The 23,661-nt window shown below is 39.1% G+C and overlaps 2 protein-coding genes across 2 annotated transcripts; one reads left to right on the top strand and one right to left on the bottom strand.

The window, feature by feature from the left end:
- Nucleotides 1–1,863: 1,863 nt before the first annotated feature.
- On the bottom strand, nucleotides 1,864–14,012 carry LOC131775502 (uncharacterized). The gene is made up of 15 exons (XM_066166505.1): nucleotides 13,912–14,012; nucleotides 12,330–12,418; nucleotides 11,752–11,929; nucleotides 10,566–10,758; nucleotides 9,750–9,973; nucleotides 9,235–9,342; nucleotides 8,329–8,506; nucleotides 7,576–7,769; nucleotides 6,782–6,967; nucleotides 6,185–6,338; nucleotides 5,225–5,306; nucleotides 4,476–4,522; nucleotides 3,661–3,936; nucleotides 3,074–3,151; nucleotides 1,864–2,009 (listed from the first exon to the last, which is right to left on the bottom strand). The coding sequence occupies exons 1-15, from the start codon at nucleotides 13,942–13,944 to the stop codon at nucleotides 1,864–1,866; spliced, it is 2,166 nt and encodes a 721-aa protein (XP_066022602.1). The 5' UTR covers nucleotides 13,945–14,012.
- Nucleotides 14,013–17,445: 3,433 nt separating this feature from the next.
- LOC136281280 (nuclear receptor coactivator 7-like) lies at nucleotides 17,446–19,983 on the top strand. Its single transcript, XM_066167683.1, has 4 exons — nucleotides 17,446–17,583; nucleotides 17,731–17,966; nucleotides 18,773–18,831; nucleotides 19,553–19,983. Exons 1-4 carry the CDS (start codon nucleotides 17,552–17,554, stop codon nucleotides 19,694–19,696), a joined length of 471 nt encoding a protein of 156 aa, XP_066023780.1. The 5' UTR covers nucleotides 17,446–17,551; the 3' UTR covers nucleotides 19,697–19,983.
- Nucleotides 19,984–23,661: the final 3,678 nt, after the last annotated feature.

Raw genomic sequence — 23,661 nt, 5'->3', positions numbered from 1 at the left:
ATGCATAAATGGCTTAATGGAGCAGTTGAAAGACAAGTTTCCTTCCGCAGTCACATATATACAAGTTCCTTTCTATGCCCATCTAAATGTCCCTTTTCCAATTTCTAAGAGTAAGTTCAACATTCGACAGTTGTCTTCAAATGTACATAGAAAATCATATTACGGACGCCAGCGTGTTGAATCTCGCTTATTCATTATATGAAACAAGGCTGATAAACTATAAAAAAAAAACCAAAAAAGGCCTAAAACCAAAGCAGAAACTTTAAGTGAACCACGCATTTTTACTCTTGCCTCTCAAGTTTCCGAGAAAGTCATAAAATTACTTGAAAACAGCGGCATTCGTCAATGACTTTATGAATAGATTCCATTGTATACTCGCAGCAAAGGTATGCTTTCATCCACAACCAGCAAATATGAATTGACCCAGCTGAAAGGTGGTCAACAGATCGACGCGGCAAATTGGATTACAACAGCGCTTTCAAAAGCATTGACGGCTTCCTGAACTAGCAAGAACCTGTAACATTGCACGAAGTTGTGCATGAGTATCTAAGCAAAAAAACACTTTATTTTGTGGCTTACTCTGGCAATGGCCTCCCTCCCATTCTGGTGGACATGTGCATTTGTAGCTCCCACGCGTGTTTTGGCATGTTCCTGAGTGGCAAGGACTGTTGATGCATTCATTTATGTCTAAATACAGGTACAGAAAAGTGAAAAAGTTAATGGAAGATAGAGTTGACAGAAGAACCTATCTTAAGGGGTAGGAGGTGGATGATTTTGAGGTGATCACATGGTTTCCAAAGGGGAACGGTGGGGGGGTATAGTGAAAGGCTAACGAAAGGGAGTCAATAGAGTACTACCGAGCTTTAAGGGAGGAGGAATCAGGTAAATTTTGTTGCGACACAATCAAAATCCTCCAATCCCCCCCCCCCCCCCACCGTTACAAATAATGAGTGGTCCCTAAACATTTCTTTTGTTGTAGATTATCTGATGATAGACCACGGTTGATGTGATCATGATTTGTTGTAATTTTGGTGCTTATTTTTCGGTTCTCTCGATGATTTCGATCCTTTTTGTCTCGAGATTGTACTGGAATGCAACAAATGGCTTAACTCAAAACCACACTGAGCTAAAACAAATGTGTTACTTTGACAACAGGAGTCACAGCCATAAACTTTAACATGTACGTTATATTTTGTAGATGCTTTATCACTGAGCCATTAGACAGTAGAGGAAGTCTTGCTGCATGTGACAAACGTACTACATACTTTCCGCAAATTATTACTCATGATAAACTCATGATTATTATTATTATTATTAAAATAGTATGCAATCCTACAGATTAATTACCCCTGCCCATTACGTTTTTAAAATATGTTTTGTTTTTGGCTGCTGTTGATGATGGCATGAAATCGAAAGGAAACTATGGTGAACTCGTAGATATTATGTGCAGAATAAAATTTACCCTGCCCCTGAAAAGTTGCAGCAGTTATTTTATTAAAAGCAAAAGATCCTTTGATTCAAGGAACAGAATCAAGTCCTTATTCTCACCTTGACTAGAAATATTACTTTAAGAACCAATAAATTAAGCGGAATTTTGTATCATGTTGTATTCAAAAGGGGATTGAAATTCTATGAAACTAACAGAGATGATACCAAAAGTTAATTATGTTAAAGCATATAAAACGATTAATAACAATATATCAATTATTTCAAACTCCATCCTTGTCTAAGAAGCTCTTTCTTTCATCTAGATCTTGCGCCTTAGACCCGAAAGGAATCTTATTCCGCACGTCAACCTTAATCCGCGAGATAATCTGAAAGCAGGGTCCCTTCCTACGTACATAACAAAATGACTGATGCACTTTATGTCCAAAATGATGTAGCAACGCATGACATACCTGTTTCACACCGCTGTCCAGTCCAACCGTTAAGGCAAAGACAAAGAAATCCATTTGACACCACGCATGTTCCTCTGTTAAAGCAAACTGAACTGGCGCACCCATCAAAATCTTAAAGATAGAAGGTTTTATATTCATCGAAAGTATGGACACTGTCTAAGGGAACTCTCATTATTCATCGCCGGAGGGAGGGGGGATGGAGGGGGTCTAAGCCTTACGAGGATTTGGGAAATTTCATTTTGACACAACCAACCTCTTTCACGCCTCGTCCCACCCCTCCCCTCCAAAAAGAAAAGTGGCCTTTCCCTATATAACTTTTCCGTTCTTGGAATGATCGGTAAGATTGAAAGCACACCCTTTTACTTCCTCAATACAAATTTCTTCCAACAATATTGAATAAATACATCCTATTAGACATTTTGGTGTGTAGCATCGCTGAATATTTTTACGAGTTGTGCCGTATTTTGACGAGCCCGTAAGGTGAGTCAAAATACAAACAACGAGTAAAAATACTCAGCGATACTACATACCAAAATGTCTAATAAGTTATTTACCATACAACTGCTTTTTTTTTCTGCCAAGTCTTTCTGTTCACCTCTTATATGGCGAGAAAAGCAAAGCGGATAGAGAGGCGTAGCGCGCGCAGCCGACTGGTTTTACAGTACAAAATAACCAACAGTCCAAATAACGGTAAAATATCGCAGGATATTTGTCCTCTATTGGCGCGTTATTTGTACTCTTCTTTGTGCAGTTGGATAATAAAACCTTGTACTTGTTGACCGTCATAAAATTAAATTTGACACTTTGAGCAATCATTTGAATTAGACAACCCACTTTCCTAAAAACATGACAAAAATCTTGGTATGCCTCATTATTTTTCTACATGGCTGTAATGGAGGGGTTTTTTTAAAGTTCTTAATTCCCTCCACAACTGATGGCAACTTCTAAAGAGCACTTTTCTCCGTCTTTTCACCGTCCATTGTGTTTCCCCTCCTGCGCATGCTCCCATCTCTGCTCGCCCTCGGTTCAGATTTGTTGGTGTTCACTGTAGCATTTCTTAAGACCCAAGAAAAAAGCAAGACTCTAGTGCTCCTGAAAGTCCCGCAGATTTCCTTGTTCCCTTTCCCCTTTTCCCCCTAAATCCGGTGGCTATACCGGATACCCCAGGCACTTACCGTAGTCCCGCCATGTTAACACTAGTTTCCAAACTGGTTCATCCAATGGCGCTGAGAGGTGGATCCCTCGGGATGAAGCTGAATGGAATGGGTAAAAAAAATTACTTCCTTTTGGTCGGATTCCATGAGGCTATCCAAGAGTTACAAGCAATTCATAGTATTATGATCAACTGTGCGTTCAGATTCCAATAGCTATCATTACAAAATACAAACAAATCGGAGTTTATCTCATAATCTCTCTATAAAGCACTAACACTACCTTGATTAGAGCTCATAGCTTTTTCTCTTTCAGACAGAAGAAATTATCTGCTTAAAAAGACCACTTTTCACTTCTATTATGGCCAACGACTTATCGTTGGGCAACAGTTATAAAAAGTTGGATTGTTTGATCTCTCCTCTTCTCGCACAGATTCGAATTTATTTGTCAGGAGCAATTGCTTCCCTCTCTGAACGGGTTTATCTCAGCAATTACGGCAGTAACCAGCTCGAACCCGGTCCTTAGGTGGTCTAGGCCCCAACTCTTACACCACACATATGATAAAGGATGAAGTTTTAAAATTGGTTATCATTATGAGCTATTTTAGTACCTCCCCAAGAGCGGCCAAGGCCATCTTTCAGGGTGAGAGTATGTCGGTCGGGAACATCTGTGTGATCCAAACCCGTCTCGGCTATGTGTGGTACTTCAGTCGCGGTTATAGTCTCAGGTTCGTCCCGGACTCGGTACCAGCTCTCAGCCGATTCAACATTGCAATCACCTTGGCCGTTTTGTCTGCACGAGAGGAAAATCTTTCCATTTAGATAAACGCCGTGAAGGTTTCCCTCTTTGTCGAGACCAAGTACGGTGAGGAGTTGGAAGTTCAGCGCTGTTGGAGATGGAAAAATGGATAAAACCAAACCTGTCAATGGGGGAGCTGCCGTTAAAATTTTGAAAACGAAAATTGCAAGCATTAACTGTTGTTGATTATTCTTCTCTGGGCGACATTTTGGATAATGTGAAGTAAGGATACGGTCTCGCTACTTTATGAAAGAAAACTCTTTTATTTGCAGGATTCTTAGAGGGATTGTGCTGTAGAATATGTAACCATCAAACGTCACTGTTAAATATCAAGGAACAGACAGATGGTCCGAAATAAGACGGATTAAACCAGTTTTAAAGAACGCAACAAACACGTTGTTTACAACACGGCGGCTCTCCCAGTCTGGCTGCCTTTCAATGCGCATGGGCGTAAGACAACCGGCCAAATGCATCACAGTCACACAATCCAACAAAGCGGCTCGCGTAAGATTTTCATTCGGCTGACAGGAAGAACACCTTTTTTTTCATTTCAGATCACTCGTCTAGTTATACACTGTATATGCGCGTTGGCAATGAAACTAAGAGTCACCATTATGTTTCTTATACCTGTCCATGTTTTCCCATCGTTCGTTACATAGCAGTGAGACCTCTGCCTGGAGAAGAGAAGATAATTTTTTTGTCTTTAATTCAAATGTTCATGGCATAACTTTCTCACCGGAAGTTAGTGTCACAGAAACAAGCTTTAGGTAGATATTCTTGATATATTTGCCAAGTTTTAAGAGAGCTATGGTTATGAATGCACCTCGGCTATCACGTGCAAATACTATGATTCATACATTGACTACTACGCATGACTATGGCAGAGCTTCGTTCCGGTTCTATCTAAACCTCTTTTATCGATGGTGGGACCGATTATTCATTGTTTTCATACTTTAAATCTACAAGTGCTCTATCGCAGATGCTGCAATCTGATTGGCCACATCGCTCGCCAGCTATTCCGTGATAAACAATTTGTAAAGTGGGTGGACAATGCAAATTTTGAGGGGCTGTAAACACAATTAAATAAAAACATGAGCCTGTCTTGGTGCTATAATAGATCTATACTAAAGCAATAAGATTATTCACCCGAGATTTTAATGCGTGATAGCTGATTCCAGCTCCGCCCGCATCAATCATCTCGCAATAGACATCAAGTGCTCAATTCAATCATGGAAAATTTTCATGTAAATTAGCCTTTGTGGCCTTGAAAATATATGTAAAAGCTAGGAATCTTCTTTCAAAAGGGAGGCCAAGAATGATAATTTTCATGCAAAGAAAAATATTGATTATCATGCCCGTTATTCCATGTTTCCTGCCTTGAAATTTCAGTGTTGCAAACAAACAGACGGTTTATACGTGTGTCTACAAGGAAAGCTCTGGAAAATACCACGGGCAGATCTGTTAGGAGAAAATACGCTACAATCAAGAAATTGGCTTTTTGTCGTAGAGGAAAGCGTTTACATGTTTAGCATACTTAGAAAAAAATTACGGGAGGAATCTCGATATATAATGAAATCAAGTGATTAAGTGAGGCATTTTGTTCAGAAACTGTTTGACAAAGATAATGCACACACGCGTTTACACTATGAAGACTCTTCTGATTGGCTACCCGAGCTGGCAAGATAAGCCCGTGCTGTCCACTTGAAATTGCCCGCTTTGATCCGGGCAAGGAATGCATTTACGAAATTTTTGGACAATATCGGCGATTGAGTCTACGTAAACATGAACGACTCTCGTGGGTTTATGGTGCTACAGACGAAGTTGGCTTTCCCGGCTCTGGAAACAAAAATGACATTCTTGTTTCATAATAAGCGAAATCTTTTTGTTCCAAAAAATACATCTTTTATTGACCAAGCTTGTTCGGTCAAAATGGCTGGATATAAGGTTCATTTTTTCTTTTTTTTTTTTGGCGTTTTCATGGACCGAGAGGAAGTTGAGGTCCATAAAAAAACACAAAAAGATAACTCGGCCGATATCCTGTCATTTGGCCTAACGATTGGTCCATAACGCATATTTATAAGCAAATTGCAAGACATCACTTTCGTCCCAGTCCTCTCTTGTGGCTCTTTCCGCTCTCTTTTCTCTTGCCTCGTTATTTCAATTACGCTCTTTCCCCACTACCTTCTTTAATCATGTTTGTAAGTTTTTTTTTCTTTTTTCACTGCTATTCAGCAGTCAGCAACTTCTTACGAAACCGTTTCTCTTGCCTTATCTCCAGAAAACATACGAGGACCGGACTTAGGGAAGATCTGATTTCTCCCCGCTAAGATACTCACCAAGCATTTTTTCTTTTTTCCCGTACAGTTCCACTCGCATACAAAATTTATCACCTATATTCGTTAGGGTGGCGAATATTATTGTCATTGCCTGGATTGGCTTGATGAGGTGATGCTTTACCATAGAATACCTTTGGAGATTTCCGAGAAATTTCTGCAATAAAAGAGTGAGACTGGATAAGTATGGACGACCGCTTTGAATTCTTTCGCTTTCTGGCGTCACAAGTTGCAAAAAACTTGAAGACAAATCGAAATCGAGTATAACACAAGAGTGTTATTTTATCATTACCTTGAAGGGGGCCCAAGGGAGGGGAGGTCAGTCATCATTTATCGCCTCAAGAGGAAAGGGTGTTTTTATTTTAAAGGGGGGGTCATGCGGTTTTCAGGGGGAACATAGAGGGTTCAGATGTCGCACGAGAGTATCAAGAGAGGACTATGGAAGATTGAATTTCAATTAACTGCCAAGGAAAGGGGTACGAAAAATATTACGGAAGTAACGGTAAATCGGGTAAATATTATTGAGACTTAATCCACTGGAATCCCTCCCCCCGCAAACCCAAGAGATAAAGAATAACCGATCGCTAAATGCGAACACACCTCTGTAAGGGTCCCGTCCCGTCCCGTCCCATCCCGTCCCTTCCCGAGTACCTTATCACTCCCGTTCTCCATGTAGGATTTCCACGGACTTTGAACATCAGTTTTATATCCTAAACGATATGACGTCACACAGTACATTATGCCCCCTGCATGGTGATTCATGGGAAATCTGCATTGTGTCGACACCTGTTTGAACAGAAGCAACATGTGTCATCAAATATTTATAATTATCATGTTGATGATCAATTATATATTGTATGTATAAAAGCCGTTTGGATGCCGTGCCCGTTAGCATTCCAAGTGGTGTGTTCAGTGGTTACATGGGATGGTTTTCTTTCATTCGCTTTGATTTGCTTTCTGTTTGTCTTCTGCTAGGTTTTATCTATTTTCGTTTTTGTCTTTTTGTTTTTTTTGTATCTTCAATTTTTGTTTGTTTTAAATAGTCGCGTTATATTTTTTCATGTGCTTTTGTTTGTTTTTGATTGATTATAAAAAAACCTTACACCTGAGCTAAACTATGAAGGAGCAAAATTGCTGCCCTGCTGAGACACAAGGATAGCGTGTAAAACGGGAAGGATCCCAGTAACGCCTCCCACACACGACTTTCGTTATCTTCAGCTTTTTTTAATTTTCACAATGTTCCCTTCACCGCGATCTTCAAACCCTTTTCATTCATATACCATCACACATTATATACCATCCTCACATATGGTGTGCTTATTTTACGCAAAAATCAAATAGAGATTTCTCTTGAAGGTATCAGAAATACATCAATTTCAACGCGATTGGCTTACCGCTGATATCACGTGACTAGTAATCAGGTTCACTGAAAGCCATTCAGCTGTGGGAGGCTGCTTTGCGCACCAGGCCCCCTGCAAATTTTGCAGGTTCAATCGGGCTTTTGCTGCTTTACACCTCTCGCCAGCATAAGAGGATGAATTCATTTGCTGGTCAGTGATTTCTTTAGATTCAACACCCAATGGAGGATCTAAGAAAAGAAAAGAAAAATTTATTTAGCTGCATATTTCAAATTCTCTTTTCAGACTGAAATTTTGGGTAATTTGCTTTTATCAACTGCGCTAATAGTGTAGATCACCCACCGTAAAGAGTTTCTAAGGGTAAGCTTTTTGCCATGACGAATGGAGGAATTGTGGGTTGTCTGTGGTTGATAGAGAGAGAAAAATGGAGCTACACTATCGGTGGGAATATGGTAACGTGTAAAATACAAGAGTAAAAGGGATGAATGCAACTAAAACAGTTAATTGATACCTTGGGGATTGAGAGTGCCGATGTGAAAGATGAATTTGTCTTCTACAGTTTTGCAGCTTTCCGAACTACCAAGATGCAGGGAAAGGCAGCCGACTGCCACATGTTGCTCAGAATGATAAGGGAGATTGAAGTGTTAAGGTTTGGGTGCAATTTTCTTTACCGTGGTAAATTTACATCTCCAACTCAGTTGAAACCAAATTGTCTTCTAGGACCCCCACAGACGCAGCACCCAACGGAGTTTCTCCAGAAACTTGCCCCTTAAATACTTTGGACATTACCTTCGTAAAGAATGGGCTGTTTTTTCACTGAACAACCATAAACTTCAAATCTTAGCCCGGAAAATCCATCAGGAAATCTTGGACTGATTCTAAACCAACGGGCTTCCAGTGGCATCTTCAAAAGGGCTGTAATTAGCATATTTCCCGGGTTTTCCAAAACACCAGATGTGAAGTAGAACTGGGGAGCAAGTATGGAGAGAATAATTCAGAAATATGAAAAAAGCACTTGGATCAATAAAGATGGTGAATTTTGAGCACAGTAAGGAACTAAAGAAAGATGTTTTGTCTTTGCCCCATGCTCGTGACAAGACGGAAAAATCAGCCTTCTTCATGTCATCACCAAGTTCAAAATTTACCTTCTCTCTTGTTCTATTTACTCACACAACGCCTTTGACATTGCTGATCCAATAAGATGTGAGGTGAAAGAGCAGGCTCAGTATTTTCTTAGCGAAAATTATAGCCGCCATCTTTTTTTTTAATGGCAGCGGAGGGCTGGGGAGAGAAAGAAATTTGTACCAAAGGGGTAGGCGACGGTCAAGAATATGGAGAGAGGTGGAGGTAGGCGGAGAGGGGCGGAGGTGGGGAGTGAACTTCCCCGCCCGCCCTCCCCGCTACTACCTTCACCTCCAAATCAAATGTAAATATGGCCGGTTGAATAAACGACCGCGAGCTTCTTAACGTTAAGAAACCTACACTGCAGGCCAGGGAAACACCAAAGTGGGAGGATAGTGAGGAAGAATGAAGAAATAAGCACACACTGAGGAATGAGATTTTTCGATTTCTCGCATTTCTAGTTATTCGAGCTCATCTCGAATGACTAAGAAACATAACACTGATTTTCGTTCATCATGTGAAAATCGCCACTTTCTTCAACCGACTTCTAAATTTTGGTTAACGTTGTTTTACCTCTACGTTCTTTTCACTGTAGTCTTTCCATCGATATCCTTCATTGCTCACACCAAACCTCAACGATCGTATAGGGGCCTTTGCTTCATGGTGACCCTGTGCAGACACCTGGCAAAATAAAATGTTTAAACAAACAGGTACGTTAAAAAGTTGCAAGAAAAAAGTGCCATGTAAAAGAAAATAAAACAATTTTTTTGCTTCTCTTACAGTTGTTGTTTGTTTATATTGTTTATTTTTGTTTCTGTTTGTTTTATTGTTTTTCTTTGGTTCTCTCCTCAGGTTAATGTTTTCGTGGATTATGTACCAAAAAAAAGAGAACCCGTTTAACTTTACACGTGTTCTTTCTTATGGAATAATTTCCTCTGAGAGAAGGACCCCCAACAAAAGTTATATTGTTGGATCAGACCATGACTAGATAATAATTTGCTATAGGAACAATTTCTCAAGTGGAAGAGTATCTAGTATTATACAAGAGAAAGTAATTTATTTTCTGGTTCATTTCAGTTTAGTCTCACCATTTCAATACGTTTTACTTCTCTGAAGTCCACTTGAACATATTGCCGTCTATCGTATGAAGGGAAACCTCGAGCTGGTGCCCAGTGTTTAAGGGCATGTAAGCCAGCACCGTACGGCTCGTAGCCTCCTATCTCAGAACTTGTTTGAAACAGAGAGGAGACACTCAGTTGGCTTTCTTTCACACTTCCATCACTTATTCCCAGTGGACCGAAATTCTGGCAGTCTGAGGAGTTGAAATAAGGGAGCATTCGTTATTCATTGCGGGGGAGGGGGATGGGGGGGGGGGGGGGGTGACGAGTCCCTCACCAGACACTAACATTGTAAAAATACCGTTACCATATAAAAATATTTTCGGGAACCAATTACAATAATAAAGCGAGTAAGAAAAATGAAGAAAAGAAAAAAAAAGACTGAGCTTGATGATGAGTGGTAATGAGGTCACATAAGAGTCCCAGTTCACCGTTGAGTCTCTGTGTCTCAGTGGAAAAGCATTGGAGTAAAATATGAAGGTCTGAGGTTCGATTCCTGGTGGGGACTGGGAACTTTTTTCCTTCTTCCACGTTCTTGATAAGTCAGAGACACGTAATCCTTCTATTATTTATCATTATGGTTCTTGACTTGCCAAAACTGATGATCGTCAAACTCATTCTAGTATCAGCCAGAAGAGAGGCAAATAGGTTCTGGCTCGGTATAAGTGGATGCATGCAGGGGATTTGATTCTTTTTGTCGACCCCGCTAAAAAAAATGTAAAAAGAAAATGTATAAAGAAAATTAAAAGAAATGAATAAAACTCAACTGCACGTGACCTATCTAACCTGGGTGATAAACCACTATTTCAACATCCCTGTAGCTATGGAGTGTCTGGGAACACTCTTGAGGTCCTCTTCGGTAATTGACATCTACGTGAATTGCTGAGGTACTCGCACTTCCACTGGGCACTAATCTTTGTTTCAACACAAAAAATGTGACATCGAGGCTGATATTAGCAGAATTTTTTGGAGGAGCGAACTGAGAATAAAATAAAGTACTGGTTTTTTTAAATGAAAATAGTAGCAGCTGCTAACACTACGTCTCCCACACTTCCATATTTTATAGTCACTGAACTTTCTCAGTTCATTATATTGATCAATAGGATATTTTAGATTATTTGGTAAGAACGTCTTTTCCGACAAAGATGGCTAAGTCTATTCTCCATAAAGAAAAGTATACTTATCCAGATTTTCAAGTTAAATTCAACGTTTGGCTGTAAATAAAGCCTTCAAGGAGTTTTGAACTCTCCAACAAAACCAAGCGAGAAAGTTTGAGACAACAAAATGTTCAAAATTTTTAACTCAACTAAGAAAACGATTGTCTACGAATGTCCACGAGTGTCCACGAGTGTCTACGAATGTCCACGAGTGTATCCGCATCAACCTAAATGCCATGTTTCTGGTCTCTAAACGTGATTGGCTAATGAACAGGTTCACGTGCGCTGCGCTTGAAAACAAAAACATTCCTTAAGGGAAATGAGGAAAAAATTGAAGTCTGAAGTACTTTATTTACAAAACTGAAAAGACTTCTAACAGGTCCAGTGAATGTACTCTCAGTTTTTCAATGTCTTCGCCACAGACAATAAAATCGTTACCGTTCAATTGATATGGCTAATGGAACAAGTTTGCAAATGTTAGAGGGACATCTTTGAACAAAATGATCAAAGGCATCCCCAGTTTCAGTTCCACGCGAGATGTGGCAAAATGATTCTCTCTAAAGATTTTCTGACGTTCAAAATAAAACTTAGGCTTTCTCAGATACCAAGAAATTAGTTTCTGCGTCTAAGGTCTCGGTAACCCTTGATATGGAGCCATAAAAATACCCTGAAACCTGCCAGGTTACTCTCTTAAATGGACAAAGCAACAATTTCCTAGCTAGCACTCGTTTACACCAGGTATACACGTTTTTATACAAAGAGAAGGCAACAGTTTTTTCATCACGGAGAGGCGTAGGTATTCACTGAGTGCTCACCTCTACAATCAGCCGACCACTTTCGTTACGATATGAAGATGGTTCACCATATCCAGCTGAGCTGGTGATTCCTTTGAATTGCAGGAAATACGGTAAGCTGAATATCATATTCAAAGCTTGGATGGCTTCTCTCTTAATAGTTGCGGTATGACAGTCCACATGAAGAAGAGTTTCGTCTCTATCAGAAATGATAAACAGAATGGAGTAAAATTCACGATCATGGGATGATATCAAGAGGATATCATGAGATTGATCATTGTCATGAGGGATGTAAACGAACACGGCGGCCGGTTGTACTCCAGATCGACAGGTCTGGGTTCGAACTCCAGCCGAATCATATTGTATTTTGTTCTTGGGCTGGATAGCGTTGTATCCGTTGAATTTCGTTATCAGCCCTTTGAACCACTTGCCTGAGCCCTGTGCGTAACGAAATCTCCCTCTCCCCTCCCCTCCCCACCTTACCAACGACTCCCTGAGAGAGATCCTTAGGAAAGTTTTGCGTGGTGCTTTAGATCCCGTGTTATCCTTCCAAACATTTCCCCAAGCCTTTTTAAGTTTCAGTCGTAAACCATACTCACCCTGGTATTAGAGGCTGTTGTGTTGGTACTGTAAATTTGATCTTCAAGTCGTCAGATGCGAGCGCCATACTGATTGTCAGCTGCATCAGCTGAAAGACACCATTGAATTTTTGGTACTGTAATAAACTTCGAAGGCCTTAGAACTTGTAAATTTTTTGTTGTAGTGCTGCGCATTTTGTTTTCCGCCCCTTCCTTGCTACTAGTCATGCAACGTTGACAGTGTTTGAGATTTACTCATGTACAATTCAACATTTTCTATGGCGAAAAAGAAGTTTGTAAAACCATCGATCGGTCATAAAGAAAATTAACACAAGCATTGAACAAAGAAAAAACTTTGAGTTCTTCTCGAGTTGATCAAACCCCAGACAGACCTCGTTAGCAAATGACACTATGAAATAGGTTCATCTGTGACCACAGAGTGGCACATGATCGATGAACGAGTAGATCTGAGGCATATTGGTTGTCTGCATCTCTGGTTGCGTGGTTATCTGGTCGATTCATAGCGATTTACGAGGTTCGTGGTTTTTCTGAATGATATATGCAGGAAATATTAAGGAAAAGACGTCGGAAATTAAAATTGTATGAAAATCGATGTACCCATGTGGCTCAAATCAGCTCACTCAAGACATATAAGCGCGCGACTGATTAGACATATCTAGGTTTCTGTTCTAAGTGCGGCCATTTTCCATATGCAAATCCTTTCAGTTCTACTTCTGCGAAACGAAATATTACAGGTGTGCCAGTGTATGCAGCTCTGTGCCTCCCGTAATCTGACAAGAACCAAAGCAAGCGCGATGTATATTGTTACGATCATCAATAGCAAAAGAACCTTGTGTGTAAACAGAGGATATACGAGGAAAAAAATGGTAAAGTTTTAGCTCGGTCTTAGAATGCTGATTTTCCCAGGAATGTTTATGACGTCTGAAATAAAAAAGGAATTAACTCTCCCATGAGTTATGAACTTTACCAAAGGAAAATAATGAGACAAGCTCCAGACCTTACCGATTGAAAGAATTTTGAGGAGATTCGATGATGGAAAATATTTCTGCAAAGGGTTATTTTTAGATGTTTAATTTATTACAGTTATTCGACTGAACCTGTGAAGAAACGGTTTTTTTCCTTTCGCAGCAGCTGTTTCTCTTTACAAATACCAATATTTATTCGGTTGTGAAAAGGAAAAAGTAGTTTATTTTTATATATCGAGCGTCAGAATGCATGAAGGATATTCCAAAGAAAAGGCGAATCACAAAATGAAAATCGCATCTAGATCGTTAAATTTGACTTTAAAAAAGTTACAACAAATACACAAAATTTAGGAATGAAGTGAGGTCAACTCGTTTTTCTCTCTATGAATCTCGAGAATTTTTTTGGGTTTCTGAAATGCAAATAAAATTTGCAACAACAATGTTGTATTTTTCCAAGAGTATTTCCTTGTAGTCTTAATTTGGTTAAAAAATTTTTCTTCAAAATTTCAAGACTTCAAAATTTCAAGACTTCAAAATTTCAAGACTTCAAAATTTTCAGTATAAAATAATAATGAGGCATCATGCTCTCGAACAAGAAAGATAAGAGAAAAACTCACATGAATTAAAGCGAATCCAGTAACTTTCAGCATGATTTTACAAGGATGTAAAGCAAGCTATTCCGCGACGCAAGCCCTCACGATTCGGAAGACGTATGCCTTACATTTGTCTTACGATTCTAATATCCCATCCGTGACTTAAAAATATAGGTTTAAAATTAAACAAAACAAGTTTTTTCCCTGCACAGTTTGAAATATTAACACAGTTCGCATCACAAAGTCAAAATATTTACTAAACTGGAGAAAATATTTTAAAAGTAATATTTTCTTGAATTCCCTGCCCTGCGGTATATTTTTAAATTATTAATTTCTCATAAACTTTGTGTTTTAAAATTTGTTCCTCCGATTCAGTTGCCTTTGTTTTTTTTCATCTGCACTAGTATGTATGCATATATATATATATATATATATATATATATAGAGGAAGTCTGTGTATTAATTTTTCCGTTTTGCAGTGCTCAATACGTAGAAGTTGAGCGCGATGTATGTTGCGATAGGGGAAAAATAGAGAGACTATATAGTATAGTCTCTGTGTTTTTCCCCCATCGGGACATACATATGTATATATATATATATATATATATATACACACTTATATATATGTCGCGAAAGGGGAAAATAGCGGACACCAGTCACTTATGATCAATCATATATATATTTTCCTGAAGCCACGCATGACTGACTTTGAATTCACCAATGTTCAAACTACAGAGGTGTTCTACTAACCAATTTATGGATTCTTTTCTCTTGGTGTCCGTAAGTTATAATCATGCAACACATTACAAAAGTGTCTTTCAGACATCCTGTCAACCTTTACTCCAGGTTCAATTTCTTTCCTGTTTAGCTCCTTGTTTGATTTATTTTGTCTTTCAGTTGTTACACTGAGGATTTCTCGTTGTGCTTTTTTTTGTGCAGTGTTAACACTTCGGCAGCTCGCGCTTTTAGCCGAAAACTAGTACCGAAAGCCGAAAAAACTATTATGGGTAAGAGGGCAAGAGGGGTAAGGGAGCGAGAGGGAGGGGAGGGGAGGGGAGAGGATTGAAGTCGCAGTAAAGGTCCAAAAAGGGTCCTTAGCCTCGAAATCGGATGCAAGGTCAAGATCAGACTGGAAATTTTCAAAAATAGGTCTTAAAAAGTCAAGAAAACAGTTGTTGTTACCTCCTCCACGAACAGTAGAAATGATATATTGTCATGGGTTAAATGGCAATCTTGAAAAAAAAAAAAAAAACCAACTATACAATGTAAGATACTAAGTGGTGTCTAAGGGTCTAACCTCCCTTGATGATTTAAAAAAAAGAAAAAGAAAAACCGGGTCTTGAGTACCGCCTAAGGCCGTAGACCGAGGGCAGTACTCCAGACAGAGGGCACAGTTTTTCCCAATACGGACCGACCTTGGCTGATTAACAACATTTTTATTTTTTTCCTTAAACTTACCTAAATTCTTTCACACAAATTGCTTTAAAGCGGCTTTTTCTCATTGAGTTCCTTCAGTTTCTGTTGTGCAATTAACAGTACAAATGACTTACTTGAACGGACTTCGAAGGACTCACCGAAAGCGTATTTGTAATAGAATTAAAAACTTCGCTCGCCCTTTCACTACGAACAAATTATTTGAGAGAATTCAGATACTAAATGAATGAAAGTTGCATCGATTAATTCACCTGTAACCAAATACCTCACGTTTTAACTTTCTAGGTTTTTTTTTTAGTGAAGGATTAAAATTAGTTACAAACGGTTTTTAGGCCGCTTGTCAACCAATTTAATGACACTTCTGCCTATTCAAATCTATATCGAAACCTGTATTTTTCTGTCAACCAAAGTGATTTGAGAGAGAGGAAAGAGAGGATTAAAAGGTTATTTATCGGCTTAAAAATACTGCCCAGCCAGAAAAACGAGATATTTTTATGAAAAATGGCATCGAAGGTAGGGATGTACTGGGCGACTCACGAAAGCGTTATCGTGCCCGTAGGCAGAGATAGGAAAATACGGACCGCGCTAAGAACCACCAATCAGATTGTAGGATTCGTTACCGTGCCCTCGAAGAAAAAAAAAACGATTTTCATATATTCACAGTCATTTAATAATAAAATTAATCACGCCTTGGTCACCCGCGTTTTTCCGCACCTCAGACAGTCAGCTTGTTGTTACACTGAACACTCATTGGCTCTATGTGATATTTTCAATTGCTCTGATTGGCTAGTGTGGATAACGCTGACAAAGGGATGAATTGAAATTAAGAGATCCTCGCAGCTAAGAACACTACTGAAACGAGTAGTTGAAAATAGGACCTGAAAAAAAAAAAAATTCAGGCCCGTACCGGATTTGAACCCATGAACTCTGCGACACCGATGCAGCGCTATACCAACTGAGCTAACGAGCCAAGATTTTAGATATATGAAATTCATATATTTGCACTGCGGTGAAGAATCAAATTAAGAGATCCTCGCAGCTAAGAACACTACTGAAATGAGTAGTTGAAAATAGGACCTGGAAAAAATTCAGGCCCGTACGGGATTTGAACCCTTAACTTTTGCGATACTGGTGCAGCGCTCTACCAACTGAGCTAACGTACGGGCCTGAATTTTTTTTTCAGGTCCTATTTTCAACTACTCGTTTCAGTAGGGTTCTTAGCTGCGAGGATCTCTTAATTTCGTTTCGTCACTGCAGTGCAAATGTATGAATTTCGTATATCTAAAATCATCAAAGGGATGAATTGTTATCCAGCGGATACAAGTGCTAACAAAACCTGATACACTGTCTTCCGTATAAGGATTTATTCAGTCGATAGCGTTATCTGTCGTTCGAACAACCGGGGATTGTAGCTGATGATTAAAATTTTAATTGCCGGGGAACCGATCTTTTAGCGAAAATTTGCTCTCAACTTTTTTCGCGGCAATGATTAACTGAAACCAATCTTTTGCTTTTCGATCAATTTGGTATACTTTGAATTTTAATAAGTAATTACTTTCGTTCTCTGTTTTTCAATATCGCAATGAGCAACTGTCTAAATAGATCAAGTGTTGCCTGGTCGCTTGTCCTTCTTTTCTGTCACTTTCGAGCTCAAAAGAGCAGCAGTCTATCATTCTTGTTTGGGCAGAAACAATTCCGATTTTTGTATTGTGCAGCTCTGGCACAAGGGAATTCTGCTGATAAGTGGTGTTTTATCGAACATAACTTTCAAGAGCTTAATTTTCGAGCCCGTTTGGCACAGGACATCAGACCCACAAGGAACGAAGCGTAAGATTTCATTCGAGTCCTAAAAAAAATTGTTTGCACCGAGTCTGGCAGGAATCAATTGACGGACGGAATGAAGGCATCATCCTCTTTAAGTCTTGGAGTCGAAGGCAGCGATTCACCAAAGCCAAAAGTCAAAATGTTGAAAGCGAGAAAAATATTTTCAAGCTTAATACCCTCCGTTAGGTAAGTATTCATCGAAAGCGAAGTTTATAGCCAGATACGAGTCTTGCCGAAGAAGAATCGATTGAACATAGCGTGACGTCACGTACGTGTTTACACGCCTTCGGAGCCCGGAACCTAATTCCACTTAGTGCGAGCACAAAATTCAGGATTTGGATGAATGAATTGAATATTTTTCTGGCCCATGTGCCCGCATTTTGCCCAAGGTTAATGCAAGCATATTATGTACAGCCTTATAAAAGGCTATTTATCGAGGTAAGGAATTTTAGTAGCCTTCTTTGAGTTACTATCCCGTTCCTGAGCGACTTCTGTTGACTAGGTTATGTTGTGGCTAAAATTTAGTAGTTAAGTATGTAGACAGGTAACTCTGTTCATCAATTTGAATTTCAATTATCTTTCTAGTTCGAACGTAGATGAGGAAGAACGCGACTCAGTTTTTGCTGAGGAAGTTGTACGATCCCGCGAGCTCAAAGCAAAACGAACTACTTTTCGTTCGTCAAGAAGCAAATCCGAGAGCAGTGCTGTTTCTGGCGATTCAGCCGCTAGATATCTGTCGTGGGAGAATGTGTCATTCTTAGGACACGAGTTGAGGAAAACGGTTAGAAAGGGGTTTCACTGGTTGGCATACCCTTCACTTGGTGAGGACCATGAGAAGTAGTTGAATTGTCAATGCTGCAACCTGCGTCGCGAAGGTCTTCACTTGGAGAGCAGGCAATTTTTACGATTAGACAAAATTCATTCAGATAACCGTTCGCGAAAGAATGATTTTATCTGTGCATTCTCAACTAAAATTTCTCGCATTTGCAGTCTTGTTCTCTAATTTAACATCTAGATATACAATTTTTTCCTAGCATGGTTCGAGAACTCTCGTGTTCAGAGAATCGAGTGTGACTTAGCTTTGTTTGACGCGAATGAATCATGAGGATATTAAACGACGTCGTAAACTATGCTCTGTGACAACGCGGAACATCATCGCTAAATATGTGAACATCGTTGCCTCGATATTTTTTATATTTATTGTTGGTATAAGTGATATGGATTAATAATTCACAAAGACGAGATTTGTTTTCATTCCCTCTCGTGTGAGAGCAGCAAGCTTCGTGGTTTCAATGGCTTCGCTTTTGTTATAAGATGCTGTCATTATTCAGCCAACAAAACCCTGCTATTGTTCAGAATCATTTGAAACAACTTTCAACCTCGCAATATGGGGGTAGATCTTTAATTCTGTGTCAGAAATCTGTCAGATTTACTGCTTAATGGCGAGTGACAGTTAAATTTTAACCATCGAGATGAAATCGTATCCATTTTGGAATTACTTCGATTGTAGCGTTTTTTCGCTCTAGATCACTTTTACTCAGATTTGTACCGCTCTTGAAGCTAAAGTTACGTATTTGAAAATCTTCGATTTTTTTCCTCTGTCTTAAAATATTTCTTGCTCCTATAGATAGCGAAATGTCGTTTAAAGTTAAAAAGCCAGCCCCTCTCGGAACTAAGGAATATATGGTGAGTAGACAACGGTTATAATTTACTACAGTTGTTTTAAATTTTTCATTCATATGCTATAGCATATGCTTAAAATGGTTAAAATTTAGAAAAACAACATTTGTTGTTTGAGCTTTATTACGCCGTGGAGGTAAACAGAAACAATTAATTTATTTTACTCGAGCAATGTGCCATGGCTGCGTGATATTATGACTTAACTTAAATTGTTATGGCAATGTTGGACTCCCTTAGGACAAATAAGTACCTCCAGTCGACATTCTCCATCTCTTTGGTCAAGATCTCTGATTTTCTTAAGCTTCAACAGTTCTACAAACAATTCAGGGGATATGTTCATGTCCATGTACAGTACTCTATCTCTGTTGAATTTTGTTTTTAATGAAACTCACATTTGAATAATTATTATCATTTAATTGGCATTCATGCCATGATCAGTCATGAACAAGTGGATGTATTTGTATAAGTTCCATGCAGCATTTTAACAACTTTCTTCCTTGTGTATTAATGGCAATGGAAGTAGAATCTTAGGCATCAGGCTTCACTCTTTTCCCCTCTGTATTGCTGCTTTGAATAATTTAAATATAATTTTTTATAGATACTAGACTGCACCTGTCATTATTACCTTGAAAAAATTTTGCTATCAAGGTGGTATGGCAAGTTTCTCTTAGTCTTACTTTCAGATTTCTTTCCTGCAAATTAACTGCATTTTCATTTTTGTTCTCAGGTTGATACCAATGACACACTGGCAAAGATTGCTCTAACATTTGACACCACTCCTTCGGAGTTGACTCGTATCAACAAGCTATCATCTCGCATGCTTTTCCCAGGCCAGGTAAGCAATTTATATTTACAGGGATTTGATATCTAAGTGTGCAATAGTAAATTTTTTTTTCTTCAGTGTCTTGGTAGGCAGAAATCTTTACCCCCTGACTGCCAACCCCACTGAGAAGCCCTGTGCCATTGCAAATTGCCTTTTTTGGGAATTCTGACCTTTTTTGAGTTTGAGATGCCAGGTTCTTTTTCCATCTCTAGTGCTGGGGATTTGACTGTTATTCTTTAACTTTTGATATAGCAAGTAATCTGGAGGCAAGCAAACAGCAAATATTACTTCATACTTGGAGCATCACGCAGGCAGTGAAGGGGTAATTGTGAATTTGATCAGCTAATTGTGCGCTTTTAGCTAAACCAGCTTTTTAATATAGACTGGAATATCTTCCCTATGCAAAACTCCCGTCCAAAAATAAATATAGTAATTTATATGAGTCCTCATAAACTTTTGTCCCATGGTAATTAAATATAATAGACTCTAACAGTATTTAAAATGAATGCAATGTTGCTGTGCACTGTATATGACGTCTTTTTAAAAGCTACATGTACACACTAGACAACTGAATACATGTACTGCAAAGTCCCAGGCCTTATACATGTACATGTACAGTATTATAAGGGCTTTTGAGTGGGTCTTTAACTATACAGAGCTCAGGACAATGGTAAGGCACAATATAAGTCTGTACTGCACAGAGTACACAGTACCATGCTCTAACACTCTAACATGTGATCATGAAGTCTGACCATGACATGTGGACGTGTAGTCAAATCAATTTGCAGTGTAACTTAAGCCAAAAACAAAAGTACATGTGTACTGAACGTTTGCGATTCCAGTTCTCTATAAGGTTGTCAACTATCCACAGCAGGGGTTTTAACAACTTAGTTTCATAGTTAGCTGCTGAGACATGTAGTGTAATATTGATGTAGGCAGCTGTGCTGGTAAAGGGACTGTTGGGTAAAACCCAAACAGGAGCCTTTTTCATGTGCTAAAGAGATGGCAGAAAGAGATGGAATAAGAATCATCTTGTTGGCAACAGTGAACTGCTGGAAATCTGCCTTTTTTTTAAATCCCTGCATTGTATCCAAGGCTTAGGAAAAAATTAATGACTTCACTGTTCTATGAATATTCCTAGTAATAATTATTTAAATGAAAGACAAAATTTCCAAGAATGAATTGGAGGCTTATGGGTCTTCTGTAAATCAATGGTATCATCAATTTAAGTAGTGCATTGAAAAAAGGGTCCTTGGTGCCTTGCTATAGACTGTGAGATTCTCATTCCACGCTGTACTGTTTTCTCTGATGAAACACAGGCAGGCATTGATGGTGCATTAAATTACTTTATTTCAAACATCCTTTCATGTCATGTTTCGCCTCTAAGTCTTAAAATTCAATTGAAAGAAGGCACCTTCAAAAGAATGTAATTATTCTGCACTGATGTTAATCCCATATAAGTGCTGTTTGGAAAATTGCCAAACAGTATAGTAAATACAGGAATGTAAACTTTACCAGACTGGAAACCTAAGGAACAAATCTTTCTGATTACTCCACCCTCATCTGGTAAACAGTTTTAGTGCATATTGTTTTTGGTAAGAGCATAATGTTTCCAAGACACATTATTAGCATCTTTGTGCTAGTAGAAATGTCCTCATTTGGAAGGCCATATCCAAATTAAAGTTTAAGGGGAAGTTGAAAGCAAGCAGTAATAATAGCATACATGTACTAAGGTAAGATTAGTTTTTCCCTAGTATTTTGCTGCTCTGTGAGTTATTTGCTAGCTTCTTTCAGGTAATGCATGGTGGCAAAGTTAATAATTATTGAGAGTAGGTACATGTAGTTGAATTATGGGATAGTCATTGAGAAAAAACAATGTGCAAATTAATCTGATCACATGTGTTGTGGACATCTTGATGTAAAATATGATTGTAGAATGCATGTGGCCAAAGATTTACCTGAAAGCCTGTCTAAGGGTAAGGTTTCTTATGAGATTTGCCAGGGAATTGGTTTAACTTGTTTTGTATTGTTTCAGGTGTGTGTTGGTTGGTAGATTAGAGTAATGTGATGTAGTTTACAAATGCAGGATGGTTTTTACTAATCCTTGTTTGAACAGAGCCTTTAAAGGGTGACATAACAAACTAATCCCTCTTCTCTATTGCAAGATGCAGTATACACAGTTTAGTTAGTGTTAGGACTCATCTAACAATTTCCTCTTTAAAAGTTGTACAAATATAGTGATCAACAGCCATTTGCCAGCTTTGGTAAAGATACCAGGTTAGTTATGAACATTACACCATTTCAGACAAACAAAAAGCTGCCTTATTTATAATTGAAATAATGTAGCTTTGCTAGATTTCATGGTTAGTTATGCTACTGTTCTGCCTAAGACACACTAGTCTTCCCCACAGCAGTATAAAAATTTGGATGAAATGCAGGCGGAGCCAATAGAGCTCAGGGCCAGTATGCACTAAAGTTTTCATTCTAGAGTCATGAGCTCAAATAATTAATTTTTGTATATTGTAATGTGGAAGAATAATAGGCGGGGTCTTTCTAATATATAATACCAGGTCCATCTGTTTGGTTTCATATTAATGGTTGATGTTCCAAAGCTGTCACTGCTTGATCTGAGATGAAAGCAGCACAAATAGAACTCAGATTTTTGGACCCATTAAGTTAGCTGGGTGTTACTAAGGGAAGCAGACTCCTGGGATTGATGTTAATATCTTTTATAATTGCATCAGCAGCAAGAGGAAAGCAAAAATTAGCTGGCACGGAGCTGCCGATATAAGTTATACATGCAGGATGGCTAGGGCCTTATTGGCAGATGACACTAATTAGTCTAATGCAAACAGAAAATATATCTTTCCATGTCAGGTATAGGGGAAAAAAATTAATGCATACATGTAACCTTATTATAAAGATATTCTTCAGCCTAAGGTTGTTCAACCTGTGGACTCCCAGGCTTGGATCATAACAGTTTTGTTTTGTTCACTTCCTGGCCAACTGATGATGAGAGAATGGTGAAATTGTCCGATTTTTTGGACTTCTCTCTATTCCTTAAGAATTGACTGTTAGAACAATTTGTATCCTTTCCAGACATTATTGGTGCCTGACCACCCCAAAAGACTGGAAAAAAGGTTCCAGATAGAGATGAATTGCACTTCTGCTCCAATCACCAAACCCCCGCAGCCACTTGTCATCAAGGTATTGAATAAAGGTTGTGTTGATCCTCAGTTCTCAACATATTGAGGGGTTCCCCCCAATGGCTTATTCGGTTTCATCCTCCGCCCCACTCAGAGAAAGGTTCTTGGCTTCTAATGTCAGTGTATTCAAGTTATGTTTTCAGATGTGAAGAAGGTCACTTGTTTCTTTGTATGTCTGGCACTATTCTGGATCTTTCGGCTGGGAACCTCTTGGAATACAAATTTGTCTGTTGTTGCTCAAGATAGGCAGAATGTGATACATGTATGGTGGACTTACTCTGCCCAGTCAGAGTTGAGGTGCATGAGGCTAGAGACCTTGGTTTGTCCTGAGAGTGTACATTGTAGCGCTTGCATTGTTCGATCAATCCAGTTCTGCTGCCCATCACCATGGATGTGGACATGATCGGCCTACCAGGTGAGGTGTTCCTAGAACAGCCATCAAAGGCAAGAAAAACACCTCGTCCACAGAAGAGAAGGGAGTTCTTTAGTTTCCCCCTTCACCAGTGAGCCGAGAAAACAGGGAATCTATGCAACTCAGTGAGACAAAGGACAGCCTTTTACTATCCCCAAGCGGGTACTAACGTGTGTTCTACAACAGTTAGCAGGAAAGGGCGTGCACACATGACAAATAAAGAGGCAAGAGCACACAACTGTGAAATCACAGGTCCATGTAGATGAATGAATTGCCAATTCTTTGTCTTGTTGTGTCAGGAGAATCGGTGCATCTCACAGGAGGAGAGCAGGAGACAGTCAGAAAAATCACTACAGATGTGTCCTAGGGGAAGAAGAAGAGGAAGAAGTCACTGA

This window comes from Pocillopora verrucosa, chromosome 5, assembly GCF_036669915.1.
Source record: "Pocillopora verrucosa isolate sample1 chromosome 5, ASM3666991v2, whole genome shotgun sequence".
NCBI lineage: Eukaryota > Metazoa > Cnidaria > Anthozoa > Scleractinia > Pocilloporidae > Pocillopora > Pocillopora verrucosa.
This window is presented reverse-complemented; position numbering and strand designations above follow the sequence as displayed.

Excerpts from the sequence above, each read along its gene's own strand:
- LOC131775502 (XM_066166505.1), bottom strand. The coding sequence starts at position 13,944 with ATGCTGAAAGTTACTGGATTCGCTTTAATTCAT. Across the intron at positions 6,339-6,781 it reads GGGACGGGACCCTTACAGAG|AAATTTCTCGGAAATCTCCA; the intron begins GTGTGTTCGCAT and ends CTTTTATTGCAG. Across the intron at positions 5,307-6,184 it reads GAAAAAAGAAAAAATGCTTG|ATCTGCCCGTGGTATTTTCC; the intron begins GTGAGTATCTTA and ends TTCTCCTAACAG.
- LOC136281280 (XM_066167683.1), top strand. The coding sequence starts at position 17,552 with ATGTACAGCCTTATAAAAGGCTATTTATCGAG. Across the intron at positions 17,584-17,730 it reads ATAAAAGGCTATTTATCGAG|TTCGAACGTAGATGAGGAAG; the intron begins GTAAGGAATTTT and ends TTATCTTTCTAG. Across the intron at positions 17,967-18,772 it reads GTTGGCATACCCTTCACTTG|ATAGCGAAATGTCGTTTAAA; the intron begins GTGAGGACCATG and ends TTGCTCCTATAG.